This window comes from Tachypleus tridentatus, chromosome 6 (genome assembly GCF_004210375.1).
Source record: "Tachypleus tridentatus isolate NWPU-2018 chromosome 6, ASM421037v1, whole genome shotgun sequence".
NCBI classification, from domain to species: domain Eukaryota; kingdom Metazoa; phylum Arthropoda; class Merostomata; order Xiphosura; family Limulidae; genus Tachypleus; species Tachypleus tridentatus.
The window spans coordinates 116,843,814-116,866,384 of NC_134830.1; the positions used below are offsets into that span (position 1 = coordinate 116,843,814).

A 22,571-nucleotide genomic window follows, 5' to 3' on the forward strand; every position below is an offset into this window, starting at 1 on the left:
GCTGCAACACAGCACTGCTGTAGCTATCTAATCTGTTTCTTTTACGAACCTTTTCATTTACAACATAATTTATACCAGTTATCTACAAATCTTTTTTACATAATGCACGGCATTTCTATATTTAATAGGGACATTAGTTTTCGCAAAATTTCCAGATGTTATTTCGTCTGCCGTCTAGCAAATACATTTTAAAATTAGATATATAATATATTTATCAATATATATGTTATATATATATATATATATATATAAAACAAATATGAAACGAAAACAAATGCTGTGGTTATAAACGACACATGAGAAAAGTTATGGTTCTACGTTTTGAACAGCAAATGCATTTCTATTTTGATAAAGTTTTAGGCGAGAAGATTTATAACACATAAAGGCAATAAAAATATAAAAGTAAACAAAAGTAAGCGACGTTATCGTCGCTTTTCTAAGTATAGCACGAAGATATTGTATAGTGCATTAGTGCATACTACAGTATACCAACTAAATTGATATGCAGTGTGATCGGTATAAGCCGTTATAATCAAACAATAGGTAGCGCCACTTGAGAAATATATGTGGTGGACAAAGAATATACTAAAACTACAAGAGTTTGAGATACTTTGCTTCGAAGCACAATAAATGTTTTTCGAGAAGTAATTCTAACTACAGAATTTTTAACATTTTTAAAAATGATGTCCAGGTCGGTCCGTGCAGAGACACGAAGTCGAGCAAAAGATGATGTTAAACGGGTGATGCAGGCAATAGACAAAGTTCGGAAATGGTACGGTAGGTCAGGGTTGACTGCTACTGTTTAGTTTCCTAGTTTTTCCTTCGTGTTGGACGATGACGATACATTAGATCTGTTGTAGATGGGATCAGGTTTTGTAAATGGTCATCCCAGCAACCTGTTCAGTCTTAAAGGAAATTATATCTACTTTTAAGATATTGTTATTGCAAAGCTCTCATATGGTACAGTTTTACGCTGTAAGCAAAATCAGACACATATGTTTAAAATGCCCAAAGTAGCTCTTAAACGTTGAATTGAGGCATGGTTGAGCCAAAATTATTATTACATTTAAACATTTGCTTCTGTAACCAGTCCTAATAAAGTTTGTGCCACAACTACAAATACCCGTGAAAAAATATTATATACTTTAAAAATACGTTTCAAAATTCTCTAGTGCTTAAGTACTAAAAGACACGTAAACAGCAAAAGTAGAAAATCAGCAAGTAATTATTAAATAACATTTCTTCATATTTTGTAATTGTAATGTATCTATGTGTGTTTGATTCTTCCATCCAAATAGCATTACTTTCCAGTAACAATTTTCTCTGCTTTTAAAAAATTTTGTTTGGGAGAGTTGAGAGAAGGTGTGCTATTGCTGCAATAGAAGATAAATAATTTTTTCCTATCCAGTTAAATTTTCTTCTGATAACTACCAATCATCAGTATAAAGTATAGATACCATTATGATGTATTACTTTGTACATTTTATAAGGCATCTGTAGATGTTGAGTTAAATTCTGGTTGTGGTATATGTAATATAACCACTACACATTTCTTTCATTTCAGGTACAGCTTGCATGTAGCAGCAGCTTGGAGATTATGGGCTTAGTGTACGTTATAAGGACAGGGACATTGTCTGTTTTCACTTATGGTGTACTGTTGAGCGAGGAGCTTTGTAGGGGATACATGAAGACAGCTGATATTTTGTCTACTACTTTAGCATTTCTGTATACATGTCAAAGCTACCTTCACATGGTTGTAAGCTCACAGTACTAGAAGTTTTTGTACATAGTTTGCTCAGGTTTCCATACACATTCTTGTCCTTGTCTCTCACATCAGAGAGATATTCTATTAACATTTTTGGTGTTATTGTGGACTTTGCCCTGTTGTCACCTCCAAGGATCTGTAATTCAGTGTAGGTTTTATTTCTAGTTTTCTTCCCAAAGTGAAATTGTGCACATGTGGTATTACATCTAAAAAATGCATATACAAGTGGCAAGATATTTTAAAGAACATAAAGTATTTTCTACAAATTCTGTTTTTAAAAAGAATTACATATGCAGATCTGTGCTTGTTGGTGTGTTGTAGAGAGAGAGAGAGAGCCCAAGAACATCAGTGTCTGCCAGACTGTGGATCTTATGACGGTTCACAATTTTATGCCAGCAGTTGATGTCTGTTTTCTTTTGGTTGTTGACCACATCTGAGATAGTTTGGAATTTTTCATAGACTGAGTCAGCAAAAGAGACTGACAGTTTTATGTTTATGGAGGAGTTTGCAGGAATTTGCTATTACAGATACTTGCACAGATATTTGTGAAGAAACTTAACTCTCATTTGTTACCATTTAAATGCCAAGTACATATTTTAACACTGACACAGATCTCTCTTCAGAGAACTAGTATATTTTAGATTCTCAGTATCTAGCTACTCTCTAAATGTAATAACATTGTTCACATTTATGTAAAACATTTCTGATTATGTGTTGGAGAGCCTAAAAACCAACCAAAGATAATTCTGTCCATGATATCCAAATATGTGATAATGATTCCCATGGCATCTCTAATATGTACACTTGAATCCTTGTTGAAGGAAAGGAGAAATATAAACTTGGCATCAAGATCATGGAATAGCAGTGACTCAATACACTGTTTCTGTAGTCCCATCTTTCTGAAGTTACATCAGTTTTAATACTACTTGGAAGATCAGTTTTGGGCTTGGCTGTTAGTTATCTTCACTGTAAGCCCCTTGCTTGGAATTTTTGTTGTCCTGTATATACCAGTAAATGTGAGAATTGAAAATTATTGAATAAAAGCATTTATGACAGCCCACTGACAACAGTGCTTAAAAAACTGCTACAGTGAGTGCTGGCATTTTCTCAAGTGCTTTTTGCATATAGAAGTATTGAAGTTTGTAGGTATATTTATTTTTATAAATCATACCCATCATCTTTAGCTAAACTGTATTACCCTTGTTATTTCCAATGATTGGTTTGTTTTGAATTTTGTGCAAAGCTACTCAAGGGCGATCTGCGCTAGCTGTCCCTAATTTAGCAGTGCAAGACTAGAGGGAAGGCAGCTAGTCATCACCACCTGTTGCCAACTCTTGAGCTACTCTTTTACCAAAGAATAGTGGGATTGACCATCACATTTTAATTCCTCCATGGCTCAAAGGGTGAGCATGTTTGGTGTGACTGGGATTCGAACCTGTGACCCTCGGATTACGAGTCGAGTGCCTTAACCACCTGGCCATGCTGTGCCCATTTCCAATGAAATTATATGTACGTGTAGTTTTTAGCTAAGTTAAAATAAACATTATTTTCATTAAAATTATGTTACCCATTTAAATTTCAATTCTAGACTGTGTTATTCATGTAATATTCAGCTAAAGTATATCATACTTTACAGAATATTATAAACCTGGAATAAAAGACTTGCAATTAAACACTGTTAAAGTATGTACCAACTAACTTTAAGAATGTTTATACCTGATTTTTTACCCATTGAATACTGATGCATACTTTTGTTTTATAGGAATAAAGTCTAATAATAGAAAGTTCTATAACATATAACTTTGAAAGATTACTTGATGTTGTAAATGTTGAGGTACATTATGATTTTACCACTGTTGGCAGAAGCAAACGTTTACTGGATTATGCCAGGTTTAACAAGTGTTAATTTTGTGCATTTAAATATTGTTGCCTTATTTTGTTTACAGCATAAAACTGCACCACCTGAGGGCCCCACAACAGAAACATTTAAAAGTAGAAAAAACCTTCCATGTGATAAACTGTGTTGTGGGTATTAGGAAGGTTGGAGAGGTGGTTACCACACTCCTAAAGTATGGCTGTTTATTGAGATAAAGCCAGTAGAGACGCATATTAAAGGTTTAGTGAAATACTTGCATGTACTTTATTATGAATACTATTAGGCTCAACCTTGTAGTGTGTAATAAAATAAGAGAAATTATAATACCATAAAAATGCTAAGAGTTAAGATACTATTTTTACAACATTGCCCCTCTTTTAGTTTAGATCGTGGAAAATAAAAGTTACATTTCTGAGTATACTACTATTGAAAAAATGTTGCTGAAGTTGTTAATTTCGTTTACTATTTGCATGTAACAACGGAAATTCTGAATTGTTTATTATGCCACGATTCGTAAAATAGCAAAGTTTTTTTCAAGTACAAACTTCTAGCTCACAGCTTTGTCATCTCTGAACTGATTTGAAATCTGACTGTAGTTTTGGACTTAGTAGGTCAGATTCTTTCGATTGTTGTATTTGACCATACCTATTGTCTCATAGATTTATTTACTCTAATTCTGGCTTAAAGAGTTACAGTTTGAGGGTAAGCTAGAAGAAGTTCTGATGAACAATAAAATGGATTGGGTATTATATCGCTGGCACACAAAAATATAGCTTAGAAAGAGGTTTTGTGGTTGAATTTACTCTTATCATGCCTAAAAAAAACATCTCTTTACATTTGTATAGAATTTATGTGTGATACCAATAGTCTAATAAGTGCAGTTTCTTGACAAGACTGACATTGTGTGATAATAAAGTGGGAAGTATGCTATGGACAAGTTTATAAAAGTACATTGTAAATTTCGTTCCAAGTTTCTGTATAAACATCAAGTTACAACCTGTTTCTCCATAAAAGTATATGAAAGTTAATTTTTCTTGATTTATAGTTTTATCTTTTATTTTTCTAAATTTAGTCTAAGAAGACATTACTATTACTTAACTGTTACATCACAATCACATACTCTTCATAATTTTAAATAACTTATAAAATATCATATATGTGGACATTTATTTATAAATGTTGTAACTCGCCTCCTCAGATTGGGTGACTTGCAGATGGTTACAATTTTCATAAACTTTATGTTGTGTGCCATCCCTTGCTGGGAAAGCTATAAGTCTTCAATTTACACTGCTAATATCAGGGGCTCTATTCCCCCTCGGAGGACACAGCAGATACCCCAGGGTGGCTTTGCTGTAAGAAAAATGCACCTTGTTATATGCCATGTATGAAATTGTCAGATTTGAATCAGTATGTGTACCTGCTAATTCTATTTGTAGTATTTTGTATCTTTTTCAAACACACTTATTTTAATAAAATTTAAGCATTTATTATATGTAAAGTCTTAATATTTTCAAAACTATACTTTCATAATCAACTAATTACGTTATTATTTTCCTTAGGGAAAAGAAATGGGTCACTATTGGAGATACCACCATGAAGATTTATAAATGGGTTCCAGGTTTGTATAAACAGAAACTAAAAATATTCTTTGTATGTTTTTAAGAAGTGATACTTGTCTAATTTTTTAATTGGAAAAGAAAAATGCCTGAAACACATAAAAATATGATATATCTTTTGACAGAGTTGTCTTGGACATTATAAAGGCCAGTCAATCTGAGTTTTGAAGTTGAAAAAAATTTGAGTGAGTTTGATAAAAAAAAAGCTTTAAATAATAATTTGGTGAAATATGATGTCATAAAAGAAAGCTAACATTGATTCACCAGTGATAAAATTTGCAATATTAATCTGTTATCAAGGATACTATTTATTAGCTTGTTAAGGGAAAGGGTGTAGACTTAGTGTACTTAGATTCTAGAAAAAGCTTTTAAGAAGGTACCAAATAAAAGATTAATAAAGAAAGTTACATTGATAGGGGTTGGGAAAAGACTCGTTAACTGGATTTTATGGTAGTTGGATAGGATAAAAACTTTGATATAAATGAAATTTAATCAAACTGAATTCCTGTTTCTATTGGAGTACCTTGGAGTGCTTGGATTTCTGCTTTTTTAAATTTACATCAGTAAAGTTTGCAGAAGACATTAAATTAAAGTATTTCTCCATGTATTAAGGATGTTGATCAACTAGCAAGTTTGACATATATTTGGCAAATGACATTTAAGCATTTTAAGCATAACATAAAGTGTTTGGGTTGCCATAACTTGGATCACACACTTAAGTACCTGAATCTAATCAATGGTGTGATTGGATGAAAGGATCTTAGCATAATGCTTAGTAAGTCCCTTAAGTCATCAAAGAAGTATTCCATTGCTAGTAGTAATGCTAATAAAATTGTATGTTTTTTTTCACAAACATATTGATTTACAGGTCAAATAAGGCAATTATCTGTATACAAATCACTATTTATACCTCTCTGGTATAGTGTTAATCTCCTTATATGAGAAAGGATATTGACTTGTTGGAAAGGGTTCAGAGGAAAACTATTGAGATGAGTCCATGGATGAAAAGGTAATTTCACAGAGATAAAATCTCTTAAATTACTTTCTCTTGAGGATAAAATATCTAATTGAAGATTACAGGAATAGCTGGAAATCATTTTGGTAAAGGCTTGTTATTTTCTTGTGCTGTGTTTGGAAGATCAGGTATGCATGTTAAACTGGCTAGGCTTCAGTTCAACAAGTTAAGTCTTTCTAACAGGATAATTGACTAAGTTTCCATCTTCAGTAGAAGTTGAGGCTAGAAATTTACAAGGTTTTACATTTTTACTTTTCCAAAAAAAAGATATGCTAGGACAACTTTGAAAGACCAAATGGTCCCTTGTTGTCAATATATTATGTCCTCCTTTGTATTCTAAAGATGGCTGGTATGAGCATTAAAACTTTAATTAAAATAAAGTACAGAACAATGCTTCAACCTTCTTAGATCATCTTTAGTTTAACAAAGAGACTTTGCAACTGACCGTTGCTGGATATGTATCTTACGGCCAGGAGTGGGAATGGTTACGAGATTGTAGGGGGCATTACAGTTAGACATTAGTTATTAATTAATGTAGATATAAAGGTGTTCCTTTATATTGGCTTAACTTTGGTTTGAGTTCATGTATAAATAGAGCTTTATGATTTTTCTGTTGTTTGTATTTGTTTCCCTACTTAGTATGTTGGTGTCTTTTATGGTTATGATGTGCTTATTTGATTTGCAGTGGTCAAAAATGTGTGAATGTGTTTTTTTATGTCCTCCTTTGTTTGGAAAACTATTGAGACTAGAATATATTACCAGAAGTCAGTTTCTTGTGCATAACAACTAGAAAACAATTTTTTTTATTTACTTCAGTTATTGTAGGTTTAAAAATTTCAGTACTTTTACATATTATCTTGATAAAAGATGAATGTATTATTTGCTGAATAGAATGTAATGCAAAATATTGAAGGATACTCATTTTGTTACTAGTTTTGACTTTGATATTGTAATTTGAACTCACTTGTTTTTGTACTGATGGCACATAATGTGGTTACATATAATGTCACCAGATGTCCCAGTTTTGCCAGGACAGTTCTGTTTTTCATCTTCCTCTCTTTGTGTCCCCATAAACCTTAGGGGATGCAAAAATGTTCTGCTTTATCAAAATTAATAATGGTATAATACCAATAAACACTACCATATTATGACTGCACTTAAGATTTTTCCTGTCATTTTATAACATCCTTCTTATTTTTTAATGCAACCAGTTTTTTATTCATCAATTAAGCATCCTGCTTTGGATTCCAGTGAATCTGGTCACATAGTTATGTGTGTATATACAACTATGTAATTAGTAATCACCTGTTATTACTTGTTTAAAAACAAACAGCCCAACATGGCCAGGTGGCTAAGATACTTGACTCGTAATCCAAGGGTTGCAGTTTCGAATCCCTGTCACAACAAACATGCTTGCCCTTTCAATCATATGGGGGAGGGTATAATGTGATGGTCAATCCCACTATTTGTTGGTAAAAGAGTAGCCCAAGATTTGGCAGTGGGTGGTGATAACTAGCTACCTTTTCTCTAGTCTTACAGTGCTAAATTAGGGATGGCTAGCTCAGATAGCCCTAGTGTAACTTTGTGCGAAATTCAAAAACAAACAAACAAACTTTTGGTTAATTACTCCCAGCCCATTGAGTGAATCTCAAATAATCTTGGCAGGTTGATGCTTTAGACCAAGAGGGAATTTTAGGATTTCAGAAGGAAAAATTGGGATCACAGATTGGCAGACTCATTTGGCTGCTGAAAGAATGATATAAAACATAAAAAGTTCTGATCGTGTAGAATGTTTTTAGAGGGATGTTGCCTGTCTTTATGCAAATAAATATTTTTAGTTTGCAGATAAATATCTCCTGTAGTTTCACACAGTATCAAAACTAAGCATATGGAAATAATTTAACTGTGGTAACTGCATGATGAAATATCTATTGACTACATGTTGTGTATGACACATAGCAATGATTGAGGAGGTCTGATGTACTTTGAATGTTAAGACATGGAGTTATCAGGCACACTTTCAGGTTTGGGTTTTATATAAAGAGTTGGAATGAGTCAAAATTATTTATTATATGCTATTTTAATTAACTATTTTTAATCTGAGGTAATTTGCCTTTTCAAAGCACCATTTTGTGACCCTTAAAAGTGCAGTAATGCCAAAGTTAGAACTCCCCAGCAAAGGCACTGCCCCTACATTTTTGTCAGGAGAGGAAACTCCAGTACCTCACCCATTGCACTGTTAGTCTCTCATGGTGTTTTATTCTGTCAGTGTGCTATTTCCCTTATATATTAATTAAAATTGAACATTTATTGTGATTAACTTCTCATCAAAGCAATTTACCTACAGAAATCAAAACTAAAACATAACTCAATAATTAATATAGCTGATTTAGTACATCTTCTAACTAGGAATGTAGTTAGACACAAGTTGACCTTGTGTATTGCAGTAATTGTTTTTTTATTATCTAAATCTTCATTAATATACACAAAGTTCATGAGTGCAAATTATTTGCATGTTTTCTCACTGATTTGTACTATCACTCATCAGTCAAGTGTTTAACCTTTTATCTCTCACTGATTATTTGTTTTCTAAGCATATAACAACTGCATATCCACTGAAAAGCAAGCACTTTGTTGCTTTAACAATATGTGTAACAACAAGAAAATATTTTTCATTAAAATTGTTCAATTTTATCATGGTACACACATGTTTTCTTTTACATTTTCAGCTTGTTATTGGTCAGAGTTTTTATATGGCTTTAATTTTTTAGCAGTTGTTAACCCGGAAATGAGCCAAGTAAGTAAATTTTTGAGATTTTTACATTTTGAGAAAGACTTATCATTTTTTAAAATTAAATTTATTTTTCGATGGGTCTCCAAGTAATCTTTTTGTTGCTGAATTTTGAAAAGTTTTCAATATATTTGCTATAAAATTTCTTAGTGTTAACATTACTACTGTATAACATATAAAGAATGTGTTTTGAATAGATTACTGCAGTTGAATTTATACTTAAAATGCTGGTTTATTTTTGTACATTAGGAAAGGTTGTACAGAATATCATTAAGAATATTATCACTGGTAATTTATGAATGATTGACACATCTACTTACTGAAATAAATGATATAAACCTAATTAATGAAGTATGTTTGGCCACTGTAGAATGAGTTTTTGTAAATAACAAATTATTATATCATCATGACATGTTAAGTCTAAACTTGTATTAACCTAATATGGAATGTATTGTAAAGTTTAATGTGCTTTATTTTTTTTAGGGTTAAATATAAATTTTAGGCATAAAGTGTAAGATACAAAACATAAAAATTCATGAAAAGGCTGTTATGGTTTTCTTGTTTAAAAGAAGGAAATAATTCACAGTTTGTTCTATAAAAATTGTTTTCACATTTTTTTACACTTACATTTAATGTTTATCCACAATTTTTCTTTTTTAATTTGGGAATAAGTTTTGTATAAGGTGTATCAAAAGCTTGATTTAACAGAAGCTTTATACACTGCTGGCCAAAATCTTAAGGCCAATGACCATAAAGAAAAAATATGCATTTTGCATTGTTAGACTCAACCACTTATTTGAGTAGAGCTTCGAAAGATGACAATAACAAGAGGGAAAATAAAAAAAAAACTTTTTTTGCATTTGATAGGGAAAATGTGAACACTATGAAACAAGCCTAAATACTAGCTGATCAAAAGTTTAAGACCATACTGAAATGAAGGGTTAATCAGTAAACACATAATGAAATTTAGTCATTTGTGTTCAAGCATTAGTGTTGTCAACATCTCCCACTGACATCTCCTGTGTTACATTGGGTAAAAATACGGCAAAGTCGACAGAGTTTAAACGTGGCAGAATTATTGAGCTGCAAAAGCAAGGTCTCACTCAATGTGCCATCGCTGGTGAGATTGAGCATAGTAAAACTGCTGTTGCAAATTTCTTAAAATACCCTGAGGGATACAGAACGAGAATTTCAAGTGGTCAGCCCAAGATAATTTCAGGCGTTAAGTAGGAGGATTCAACTGGTTGTCTGGCAAAACACCAGTCGATCGTTGAACCAGATTAAGGCCCTTATGGATGCAGAATGCAGCTCAAGAACAATAAGACAGCATCTATGAGAGAAAGACTTTAAAAACCGTAAATGTCTTTAAAGGCCACGCCTCCTTTCACACCACAAATCAGCTTGGTAGAACTTTGCTGAGAAGCACCAAATATGGGACGTAGAAAAGTGGACGAAAGTTTTGTTCTCTGATGACAAAAAATTTAACCTGGATGTTCCAGATGTCTTCCAACGTTACTGGCACAATAAAGATATCCCACGTGAGACATTTTCTACACGACACAATGGAGTAGGTTCCATCATGATCTGGGGTGCTTTCTCCTTCCATGGAACAATGGAGCTTCAGGTTATTCAGGGGCATCAAACAGCAGCTGGCTACATTGGCATGTTGGAGAGAGCATCGTTATTGACTGAAGGCCCTCGCTTGTGTGGAAATGACTGGATCTTTCAGCAGGAAAATGCTGCAATTCACAATGCCTACAGGACAAAGAACTTTTTCATGACGAATAGCGTGATTCTTTTGAACCATCCAGCGTGTTCGCCCGTACTGAACCCCATTGAAAATGTTTGGGGGTGGATGGCAAGGGAAGTCTATAGAACTGGATGTCAATTCCAAATAGTGCATGATCTTCGTGAAGCCATCTTCACTACTTGGAATAACATTCCAGCCAGTCTTCTGCAAACTCTTATATCGACCATGCCAAAGCGAATGTTTGAAGTTATTCGCAATGACAACCGTGCAACTCACTACTGAGACCTCTTCTTGGGCATTTCCTACCCTGATTAGTGGTTCTTTTTGGTATGGTCTTAAACTTTTGACCAACTAGTATTTAGGCTAATTTCATAGTGTTCACATTTTCTCTATTAAATGCTAAAAATGTTTTTTATTTTTATTTTCCATTTTCATCTTTTGAAGCTCTACTCAAATAAGTCATTGAGTCTAACAATGCAAAATGCATGTATTTTCTTTATGTTCATTTGCCTTAAGATTTTGGCCAGCAATGTATATTACAAATAACTATTGTGAAAATGTTAATAATTAATGCACTCACTATTCAGCTGAGTTTAGTAGTTTGTTGTAAAGAAAATTCTGTTTGTAATTTTTTTTGTTTGCTTATTTTTAATATTTCAGTAGTCAGTTACTGACAGTGAGGGTTTGAATGAAAAATGTGTATTCATGCAGTAGGGGCAAGAAAAAAATGAATGAAAGCTTGGTGTATTTTAGGCACGAAACAAAGGAAAAGGAATTACTGGTGGAAGCAACAAGGAAAATGTTGGAAAAGGAGGACCAAAAATTAGTAGATCACAAAGTAATTTTTTTTATCTTTCTTTTCCATATATGAATTATAAAAGTTTAAATAAAAAATTATTAACCATATCTGAATCAGTGAGCACTTTTCAGGAGTCAAGCACTCCTGTGCATATCAAATATCAACATTTAAATAAAAATACTAATTCAAATAGGGATTGCACAGAGTTTAAATTTTTTAAATTTAAATTTTGCTTTAAAAAAACTTCTTGTATTCCAATAAAATAACTTGAAAAACCCTTAAATTAAAGTATTTTATGAAATTTCTTTCACAGTATGCTCTTTAGTTTAATAGTTGATTAGTTATAAGCTTCCTGAGGTTAAATCAGTTGCTAAATTGTTTACTTTCATAAGTTATTTTTTGCCTGAGCAGCGGACAGGCATGGCTAGGTAGCTAGGGTGCTTGACTTGCAATCTGAGAGTTGTGGGATCAAATCCTTAGCCCACCAAATATGCTTGCCCTTTTCAGTCTTGTGGGATGTTATAATGTGATGGTCAGTTCCATTATTTGTTAGTAAAACAGTAGCCCAAGCATTGGCAGCAGGTTATGATGACTAGTTGCCTTCCCTCTAGTTTTTCACTGCTAAATTAGGGAAGGGTAGCACAGATAGCTCTTGTGTATCTTTGCACAAAGTTCAAAACAAACCAAAGCCTAAGCAATATTCTGTTCATTCTTGTAGTGTTTCTCAGAAATGTAATTCATTTATTTATTATTATTATTTATTTTTTTGGCAATTAACAACCTTTTTGATACTTTAGTTTTTCAGCATCAATGTAACACAGTAATTAATTGAAAATGGCAGTAAATATCTATGTATAATCTTTTTTGAAAGTATGTGATATTTGATCTTAACCAGTTTTCATGAATTCAACCTTTATTAACCTTTATTAAGCTATGAGAAAGTGCATATTTAACATGAATTGGTTAGACAAAGATTAATTCTCAAGATATGCCACAAATAATGTGTTGTTACTCTTGCATTCAAGTAATTGATCAGTGAAAAGATGGTTGAAAGTGTGCTAAGATTTCACATGGAAATCACTTTATAAATGTGTAGGCTCTTGAGAGAAACTGTTCTAATTCTCTTCCAGGATTTATTTGTATGAGGAATAATCAAAATGCAGTGTTATGGATCTTGTGAATCATAAAAGATAAATTTTAAAATTGTATGAATTTCTGTTGTTGAGATTCTTTACAAAACCTTGAATTTTAGTGCCATGAGTGTGTACAATCCCTGTTTAACAATATTTCACTCAGATACTTTTATAATTGATATTTTGTAACATCTGTACAAAAAATCTAAAATATTCAATCTTACATATCCATACAGCTCCAAGAAATCTTGTATTTAAACAATATGCATTTATCAATTAATTTCGGAATTTTGTGCCCATTCAAAATTGTAGGCTTATATCTGCAAAGAAGCTGTCATTCTTCAAAATCATATTTAAAAACAGTTTTTTTTTCATGTATTTTTATTCTCTTTTCACTGATATCTAAACACATCTTCCCGTTCTCAATTTTTTATGACTTCAGAGTACGTACGTAACATGAACAAAGTGACACTGACCTTGGACTATAGATACAGATAAAGTTTAGTTATCTTTGGTTAAATCAAGTTATAAACAGTTTACACCAATCTAGAGTGTACACAATGGAATTAATAGTAGTATATGGTTTGTGGTAAAATGGCACTTGCTGGAAAAAAAACAACAGAATCTGATGGGAAGTTAAGACTTAGGAATAAACCACAGATTTAAGAAATGTTTTTATAATTTACTTAGACATGATTTTCATTCTTGGAAATGTATTAATGTAAAGTTATACCTTTTTGAAAAATTTAGAAATGTTCATATGGAAGCCTAGTTAAGTTTAAAAAGTACAGGAAGTGGCAACAAAATATTCTGATTTGAAATCTGTCTCATGCATATTTACTGAAAGCTAGCAGAGTACCTGGCGTTGCTTTGATGAAAATGGCTCTATCTAATTTAGTTCTTTATTTATGAGCTGATTTATTTATCTAATGTAATTCTTTTTTGTACACAGTTAAATATTGTTTTTGTGATGTCAAAATAATAATTCAGTTTTGTATGAATTAGGAACTCGAGTTATCAATATTGACAAGCCAGAATATAAAATAAGAATCTCATGTCTTTTCTCTTTGATGAGATACAGTGGCCCCACTTACCTGTTTCCTGAGCCTGGCATGGCCAGGTGGATAAGGCACTCGATTCGTAATCTGAGGGTCAGTGTTTGAATCCCCTTCACACCAAACATGCTCACCCTTTCAGCCATGGGGGCATTATTATGTGACAGTTAATTCCATTATTCATTGGTAAAAGAGCAGCTTAAGTGTTGGTGGTGCTTGGTGATGATTAGTTGCCTCTTTCACTGCTAAATTAGGGATGGCTAGCACAGATATTCCTTGTGTAGCTTTGTGCAAAATTCAAAACAAAACATACCTGTTTCCAATTTTGGAAATGGTCCCTTATATTCACTTAGTTCAATATATGACATGTGAATAACCAACTGAAAGCTCAGAATGTCTCACTGACTAATTTCTCAGCCATTTTAATGTGTTAAAAGTAATCCTGTTCTTTTAAATCAAGATTTACAAGAGGTAGGTTGTGTCTTTAGTCTGCTTGAAACTTCATATTTTTTTAGATCAAAATACAGCTTGTAGGGAAATTTCGAGTTATTGAAAATTATAGTTGATTTCTGTGATATTGAAAATTGGTATTGATGTAGTAATATATGATTTTCTGGTTATTCGACTGAATATATAAAACCAAAAAAAATATATTTAATTTATTCCATGTGAGAAATTTTAAAAGGCTTAGCTACTAAATTGAAAGATTGTAGCTAGGAAAGATAATAGTTTGCTTTACATCTTTACTTACTATTCTATATTTTAGAAACTTAAGTTTTAAAATCTGTTTCTAAATAGTAATAATCTATATACATATATAATGTATAATAATTGAAATGTGAGTGTATATTGGAAAATATAGTCCACTAAAATACAGCTAAGGCAAGGTCACTTTGTAAAGGCTAAAGGTCAGTTTTATATTATTGGATATGGTAACATGAGTGCACGTGTGTCTTGTCAATGCAAGTTATATAATGTTAGCTAGACATGAGTGGAAGGTCAACATAATTAAAACAATAAATAAATGGAAATGCTGCAGCATTGTTGAACAAACAAATTTTGGAAATTTTATGACATAGAAGTGATAAAAAGTAAATTACATAAGAGTTTCAAAGATACTACTTATTAAACTTATCTGGGAGAAAGACAAAATCTTGGGATATCAGTGACACCTCTCTAACCTAGAAAGGATTAAAATTAAAACAAATAACTTCATGTAACTTTTCTTTCATATAGTAAGCATTTAATGAACCTTGTGATGACTAGAAACCCCCTTGAAGTAAAAATGTATCTCAAGATTTGTTAACCTGAAGATGACCTAAGAAGGTTGAAATGTTATTCTCTGCTTTATTTTGGTAAAAGTGTTAATATTCATACCAGCCATCCTGAAATACATCCTTAATGAATCTATTTACTAGTTTTTTTTTACAGAATGTGTGTTTATGTGCTAGTTTATAAGTTTAACTCTTATTATGCACAAATCTATGTGTTACTAATGTGAAAAGAGGTATCATTAGCAGTTATCTTGACGACAACTGATCAGTCTCTGATTTAGTTTATAATTGTTATATATTCAAGGCCTTTTTACAGAGGCTTTTTTTATTTATTAGTACGGGTTCGGGAAGCCATTCAGAGTCAGGACATTAGTCTCCTTAGTAGCCAGGAGTCAAGCATAACTCACATCTCTGGCATAGTTGATGAATCAACAACAGGTGAGTACATGATTTCATGTTTTGGTGGTTTGTCCTTTGATATGAGGAATACAAACTACTATTAATAATACCATGAAGTCCATTAGTTACATAGTTTATAATAAACTATTAATAATGAAATGAAATTAACTTTATAATGTTTTATAACAAATATATTTTTCCAACAACCTTTATTTAACTACTTAACATTTCCTAAACCTAATCTCACACAATCAAAGCAATTCCTGAACAAACGATAACTATAAGATCTGTTACAAGAATTTAAAAAAGTATTAGCCATGGATTTCTGAGTGTAAAGGTTTTGTTTTTGTTTTTTAGCTAGATACATTAAGCCTAAATGTATTCTTTGTTGTCACGTTTTGCTCTCTTTCTGATGGTCAGTCCTGTTACTGGACTGAGTTATGTAGGGTTGACTGTTGGGTGTTGGATATTTGGCTATATGAAGATCATTTTTCTTTTGTTGAGTGCACATGCTGTTATTGATTTTTGTCATAGTGCTAATAACTGTCTGCTAAGTTGGATGTGCTTTTATCAGTTTGTCTAGAAATTATTCTAGGTTGTGGGTATCTCATAGCATTACCACCTGTTATGTATTTTATGGAACCATTCCTTATTTCAATAGTAAAACACAGCATTCCAGCTCAAGTGAAATGGAATGTGACTCGTTCCTTATTTTAACTAGGGTAGAAGGTCCTGACTTAACAAAGGTGTTAATCGAATGTTGAAAAAGTGTTCCTTATGTTAGATCAGTTAATGTAGCAACTCTACTATCTTCATAGATCAAGAGAGAAAAAAGTCCCCTTCTTTACCATCTTACCTGTACCTTAATTGGCAAATCTTTCAGAGTTATTCCCCAAACACTAAAGTTATAGAAATTGGGTTTCAGTTATTCTTGAAGTTCAAAATTATATAACAGTAATCTGTTGGTTTCAGAAAGTTATTGGTCTTTGATCCTATTTGTCCTTTAAAGTCAAGTTAATTCCATGGCTATGATTAAAGTAGTACAGAAGCTCAAGCCATTAACTTAATTCTTTATTGTGACAAGTTCTAAGTCTTAGAAATGCACATAGGTCAAAGTGAGAAACTCATGTCTTGAATGAAAATTCACTTTAGTCCCCAGAGAAATAAAGTTAGGTGCATCACACAACAAGTATTATTTTTTATCATTTGTTTAAACTGTGGTCAAAATATGAATGTTGTACCTAAAATACAGCCCAACATAAAGACAAATATGAGTTTTGTTGTTGAAAAAAGAAGAGTTGGAGGTGATGTGATTGAGGTGTGTAGGATTGTCAGTGAAATCGATATTGTTAATGTGGTCATTGGTGAGAATGGTTAGATAGGGGACATACACATTTGGGCAGGGTAGGAATCAGCTTCAACTTTACTGTTTCTAACAGGTTAAGTAATGGAAGCAATGAACTTAAAGTAGCAGTGATTCTTAAAAAACTTGTCAGATTTACATGCTAAGGAAACATTGTTAAACACTTTTTTTATCCTTCAAGTTAAGCACAAAACAAAAGTATAATTGAAACACTGAAATTACATTTTTGGTCATGTGTATAATTAATGTGGCAGAAATAAATGAATACATCACATAAACTATTTTAACACCGTAACTTTGCTTAAAAGTGATAAAAATAGGTGAAAATTGGTAGATATGCTCTTTGTGATTACCTCAAAACTATGTTCTTAAAATTCAGCAATCTTTGCCATTTGTATTGTTACTAGTGTAACTACTATTAAGGAAGGTATTAATTAAAAATTATTTGCCCATGATACATGAACATTGAAAATAAGTTGCAACGTTTTTAATCCAACCTATGAGGATGTCCACAAAGATATTGACTATCAATTTTTAACTGTTTTTATCATTCCTAAGTTATGGCATTAAAACAGTTTGTCATGTTAATTATACATATGACTGAAAGTGTAAAATTTAGATATTGTAACATCATACTTTTGTTTTGTTTTCAACTTGGATGATGTAAGAAATGTTTAACAGTGTTTCCTCAACATGTAAATTTGACCAGTTTTAATGATCAGTGCTACTTTAAGGGAGTTTAAGGAAAAGCTTTCACTAAATATTTTGAATGATAAGAACTCTGTTTAAGGCTGATTTGCTAAGTAATGCTTTAGTGGATGGAACAGCCTAGATGGACTAATAGGTTCCTTTGTTGTCCTTTAATGTTATGTTATTCTTATAAACATGTACGATGGGATTGTTTCATCGTAATTTCGGTTAGTCCTTTCTGAAGTTAGAAACATTCAGTCTAATTTTATGTTTTTCTGTTCAACTGTACACAACAAAGATGTTTACTTCTCTTACACAAAGTTACACGTTTTTGTTAATTAAAATTCATGATGAAGTTAACTGTAATTCAATGAAATGGTGTATTTCTTTCTAAAGTGAGTTGAAATGTTCCAGGTAAAGTTTTATTATAAGTTTCATTCGAATTTTTTATATGTCAGTTAGTACTGAGAGTCCTAGTTTTCTTAAAGAGGGCTATTATTTACAAAAATACATTTTCACTGAAAATTACAGAAAGTTTTATAAATAAGTGTTTTTTTTCTGTTTCTATATTCTCTTTGTTTCTAAACTAAATTTATTTTTGTTTCTTATGTAATGTCTTTAGAGTAATTTAACAAAGTTCAACTATATATTGCAACTTAACCCTAATTCCTTACCTTTTTACATGTTATAATTCTTTTGCAGCTTTTTCTGAAATGAGTCAGGACTCTCAGGGAGAAGTTTCTCAGCCAGTTAGTGATGATGGTACAAATCTCAGCTTTCTCGAGAACAGTAGTGATGCCCAGTTTCCCGATCAGTCAAGTAAGGTTGAAAGTTTGTTATGGATCAGTTCTGTTTAAAAACTAAAGCCAAGTAGTGAGTCATGTATTTGCTTGAAATGGCTACTTGATTTATCATTGTTTGATATGGGTTAATTTTACAAAAATAACATAAAAAAATGGCTGTGTAAATACTAAGCTGCAGAAAATTATTAAGAAGGTACTCTAACAGCATTAAATTTTGATTTTTATTTAAAAAGAAAGATTAATACGGTTTGTGAAGGAAGGAAATAATTAACTATTATATCTATATGTGGTACTATGTAAAGTTTGTGTTTAAGAAAAGAGTGGTTTCATTTAGAAAAATGGAGGTTAAAGGTATCATATAAATATTTCTGCATTGTCATCTGAAAAATTCAGACATGCCATTGTTTGTAAAGGAAAACATTGAAAAGAAAAACTTGCATTATTTAGTTTTTTAATAGTAAGCATAGTTTTTTATTAAGACCTTCCCTGTCAGTGTGTATTTTTGCAATCTGTGAGAGTTGTTGATTACAAAAGGATGATGGATTTCAATCCATGGGCAAAATGTGTTACAGTTATGTTACTGTTTGTACTTAGTTAGGAACCCCAGCTTCTTCATTTAAGGTATTAAATGCTGTTTCTTAAAACCCTTACACTTGATTTAAAAAAAAAATGTACACGGTTTAATTGTATATTTTGGTATTTTCTATTGTTAACATCAGTGGAAGGTAAAAGATACTTAATAGATCATTTTATAAGTCAAGACTGAAAACAAACATGGGTGTGCGATACCGTTACTTCCAGAACTCTGTGCATTTATCACGTAATCCAAATGTTCAACAAATCCTCTGGTTTTGAATTATTTTAAATATACTGGTATTACTGGTAAAATGTACAGTAACTTGTCAGTATATATATTTGAATAATTTACTGATTATTAAGTTCCTTTGAATGAACAAATTTTGAATGTTCTATTATTGATCAACTTGAAATATTAACAAAAATGAATGTTATTATATATATTGTTAAGTGTGTAGTCTTTCTTGTTTATCACGTTAAAAAGATTTGTAAAAGTAAGAAGTGTTTAGCACCTATCATTTCTACATCTCTTATATTATATAGATTTAACTTTAGCCTGTCTACATTGAACAGTAATATAGTTTGCATAGAGTCGTATTACATACCTGTAATTTATTCAACTTTTTCAGCCTGTCTCAAGTTTATACACAGCATTTAGTCCTTTTATATAAAGCTAGGCCATTATGTGGAAGACGTCATTTTTTATGTATATGATAAAATCAAATATTCTTAAAAGATCATTTTTTGGAAAATGAAAGATCAAAGGGCTTAGTTAATTTTTAATTTCCTCTACATGTAAAATTATTGTGTAATCTACCCAAAGCTAGCAGTACACTAATGATGACAAAACATTCCAATACAGATTGTTATTTTTACATTTTCTACAGGTCTAGCAGCTTTGAAACAGGATGATACAAGTGAAGATAGCTGTGAGCCTCCAACAAAGAAAACAAGAAATGAACTAGAAGACAGCTCTAAGGACTGAAAGATTAAGACATATTTATATAAACAAATCATTTTAAAGACATTTGCTATTGGGTGTTGTTTTAAATATCATTACTTCAGAGTACGAATTAATGTTTCAGTTTTGAAAACAGAAAGTGGATACAATAACATTGGTGACATTTTATAACTAATAAAATAAGCATAGATGCGAAGTTGTTCTTGTTTTATTTTGTTATTTTGCTCAGTTTTCCTGAAATATTGGAATTATAAAGAAGTAAAATCAGGCTTACTGAGAAGACCTGGTTTGAGGTTAATAGGATATTAAAAGCTATGATAAATTTTAATTTTTCTGTTAATATGTATTTTTAATTTTAAGTACAACAGTATTATTTGTAAAAGATGGAATAAAAATTCATTCTTAAAAATAACTAATGACCTAAATGCCAAATTTTTGCTTTGTTAGGTTAATTATTATTTGTACTTTTGGTATTTTTAACTGAATATAATTAAGGTTGAACAAAATTAAGTATAATTTTAAGAAACCTTGCTCTTCTAAGATTTTCGTTTTTTTTATCTTATTATTTCCACTGTTCATTGATTACTTTCCTGTAACAGGTATAATTACATGAAACTCAGTTAACATACTGATAAGTATCTTTTATTTTTCAATTATAGATCATAATTATTGACTTGCTAACTATAAACAAATGTTAACATTAGGATGAGTGATTCTACTTGTACTCGCTTCATAAGGTAGTAGTGACCATTGAGATAAGTTTCTTTTTATGGTTTGTATAATAACTAAGAACGTGATGTAGTAACAATTTGTACCCCCAATGTGCTGTAAGCAATTTCTATATTGTATGAAAGTGAAAGAGAACTGTATACAAGGAGAATAAACACAGAAAGTTGTCACTGAAATCCTTGAGAGAGAAACATAACAAACTCAAATGGATCAGATTTTCTACCTTACTAATATTTTCTTTTAACTGTACAAAAAAGTTGTGGAAAAGTGTGCTAATGATAATAACAAATTTTTATTCACTGTGTCTTGTTTCTTTTAACATGATTCAAAGTTTTGTAACATACAGTGTTATAAATAATTTTAAAACCATTTCATTTGATATTTAACTGAGTAACATAAAAATAGTGAAGTGTTTCACCTGTCTTTTTCTTTTTTGACACTTATGTGACAACAAATGTTTTTATGGTGTTACATTGAAAAAACATTCCATATTCAAAGATTAACATCAATCAGAGTCTTAACTTTGAGAAACGTTATGAAATGCTTTCTATATTGATGTAAGATTTATTAAATTTGACATACTTATTTCTTTATATACATAATGATGCATCATTTCTGTTTTACTTTCTCATAAAAAAATCCATAAACTTCACTTTCACAGTTTGAAACTTAGTTTATTTAATATGTAACACGTTGTGTAGAAAATAAAAATGCACATAAAATGTCTGAGGAGTGTGAAGCTCATTTATGGTCCTTTGTTTTTGTGTAATAATGTCAACGCCATCTGCATATTATACCATCAAGTGGCAATAATATGGTTCATTGGAATTGTTTGAGTGAAAAGAAAGACAGAAACCTAACATGTAATGTTTAATATGTTTTTATTAGTTGCGTTTATATCAGGATAAATTTTAAGAACCTTAATGACTGTAGGCTATTTTGATACAACTTTTTTATTAATTGTACTTCACAACAAAATTTTTATCAAATGAGCAACAAAGATCTCGGATTTCAGTTCATCAAGCTTTCATATTTATATACACGTTCTAAATCTTGTTGGACCAAGATAAAGCAATACTTAAATGTAAAAACTTAATTTGTGAACTATAGTATTTTGGATAAAAAAAGTAAGATATGCAACTTCATTACTTCACAAGAGAAAAAAAATTAAATTTTATTGTGAAATACTGTGTCCTCCTCTCACTAGCGATTCAGTTGTAACAATAAATATCGAGTTTTAGCACCAATGATGTGCGCAGCAGAAATAACTTTTTCTGTATTTTTGTGCGTAGTTTGGTTTGTTTTTGAATCTCGCGCAAAGCTACACGAGGGCTAGCTGTCCCTAATTTTGCAGTGTAAGGCTAGAGGGAAGGCGGCTAGTCATCACCATCCACCTCTATCTCTTGGGTTACTCATTTTACCAACAAATAACGGGATTAACCATCACATTATAATGCCCCCACCTCTTAAAATGCTAGCATATTTAGTGTGACGGGGATTCGAACTCGCGACCCTCGGATCACGAGTCGAGCGCCTTAACCACCTGGCCATGTCGGGCCCACTAGTGGTATAAAGAAATTATTGACTGCAAATAATTATACCTTCACAAAACTATTTTCAGAAATTTAATTAGCAAATTTTAACTAAGAGGGATGGTTTGTATCATATTCTATTTTCTTTGAAAGAACTATTGTAAAAAACAAACAAACTTAGTCCTTGGTTGTCTACAAATTTTACCGTACACTGTGTGTGTATACACTTATTTCAGTGTTTTATAAAAGAAATCAGAAAACTCTTTATGTTTCTACTAGATTAGAAAGAAGGAAGAGGGAGTTGTTGTGAAATATATATGTAAAAACGGCTCGTTTGGGTTGAGAAAATTTTTTTACGTAGAGGAGTGAACAACGTTTCGACCTTCTTCGGTCATCGTCAGGGAGTTGTTGTATTTTAGTGAAAACTGTGCAATTGGCTATCTG

The 22,571-nt window shown here is 31.5% G+C and overlaps 1 protein-coding gene across 1 annotated transcript; it reads left to right on the forward strand.

The window, feature by feature from the left end:
• Positions 1–543: 543 nt before the first annotated feature.
• BCL7-like (chromatin remodeling complex subunit BCL7B-like protein) lies at positions 544–21,322 on the forward strand. Its single transcript, XM_076507202.1, has 7 exons — positions 544–772; positions 5,201–5,259; positions 9,047–9,069; positions 11,567–11,651; positions 15,411–15,512; positions 18,229–18,345; positions 19,793–21,322. The coding sequence occupies exons 1-7, from the start codon at positions 681–683 to the stop codon at positions 19,888–19,890; spliced, it is 576 nt and encodes a 191-aa protein (XP_076363317.1). The 5' UTR covers positions 544–680; the 3' UTR covers positions 19,891–21,322.
• Positions 21,323–22,571: the final 1,249 nt, after the last annotated feature.

Coding starts and splice junctions, on each gene's coding strand:
- BCL7-like (XM_076507202.1), top strand. CDS start 681: ATGATGTCCAGGTCGGTCCGTGCAGAGACACGAAGTCGAGCAAAAGAT. Junction 9,070..11,566: donor TTAACCCGGAAATGAGCCAA/GTAAGTAAATTT, acceptor GGTGTATTTTAG/GCACGAAACAAAGGAAAAGG. Junction 11,652..15,410: donor AAAAATTAGTAGATCACAAA/GTAATTTTTTTT, acceptor TTTATTTATTAG/TACGGGTTCGGGAAGCCATT.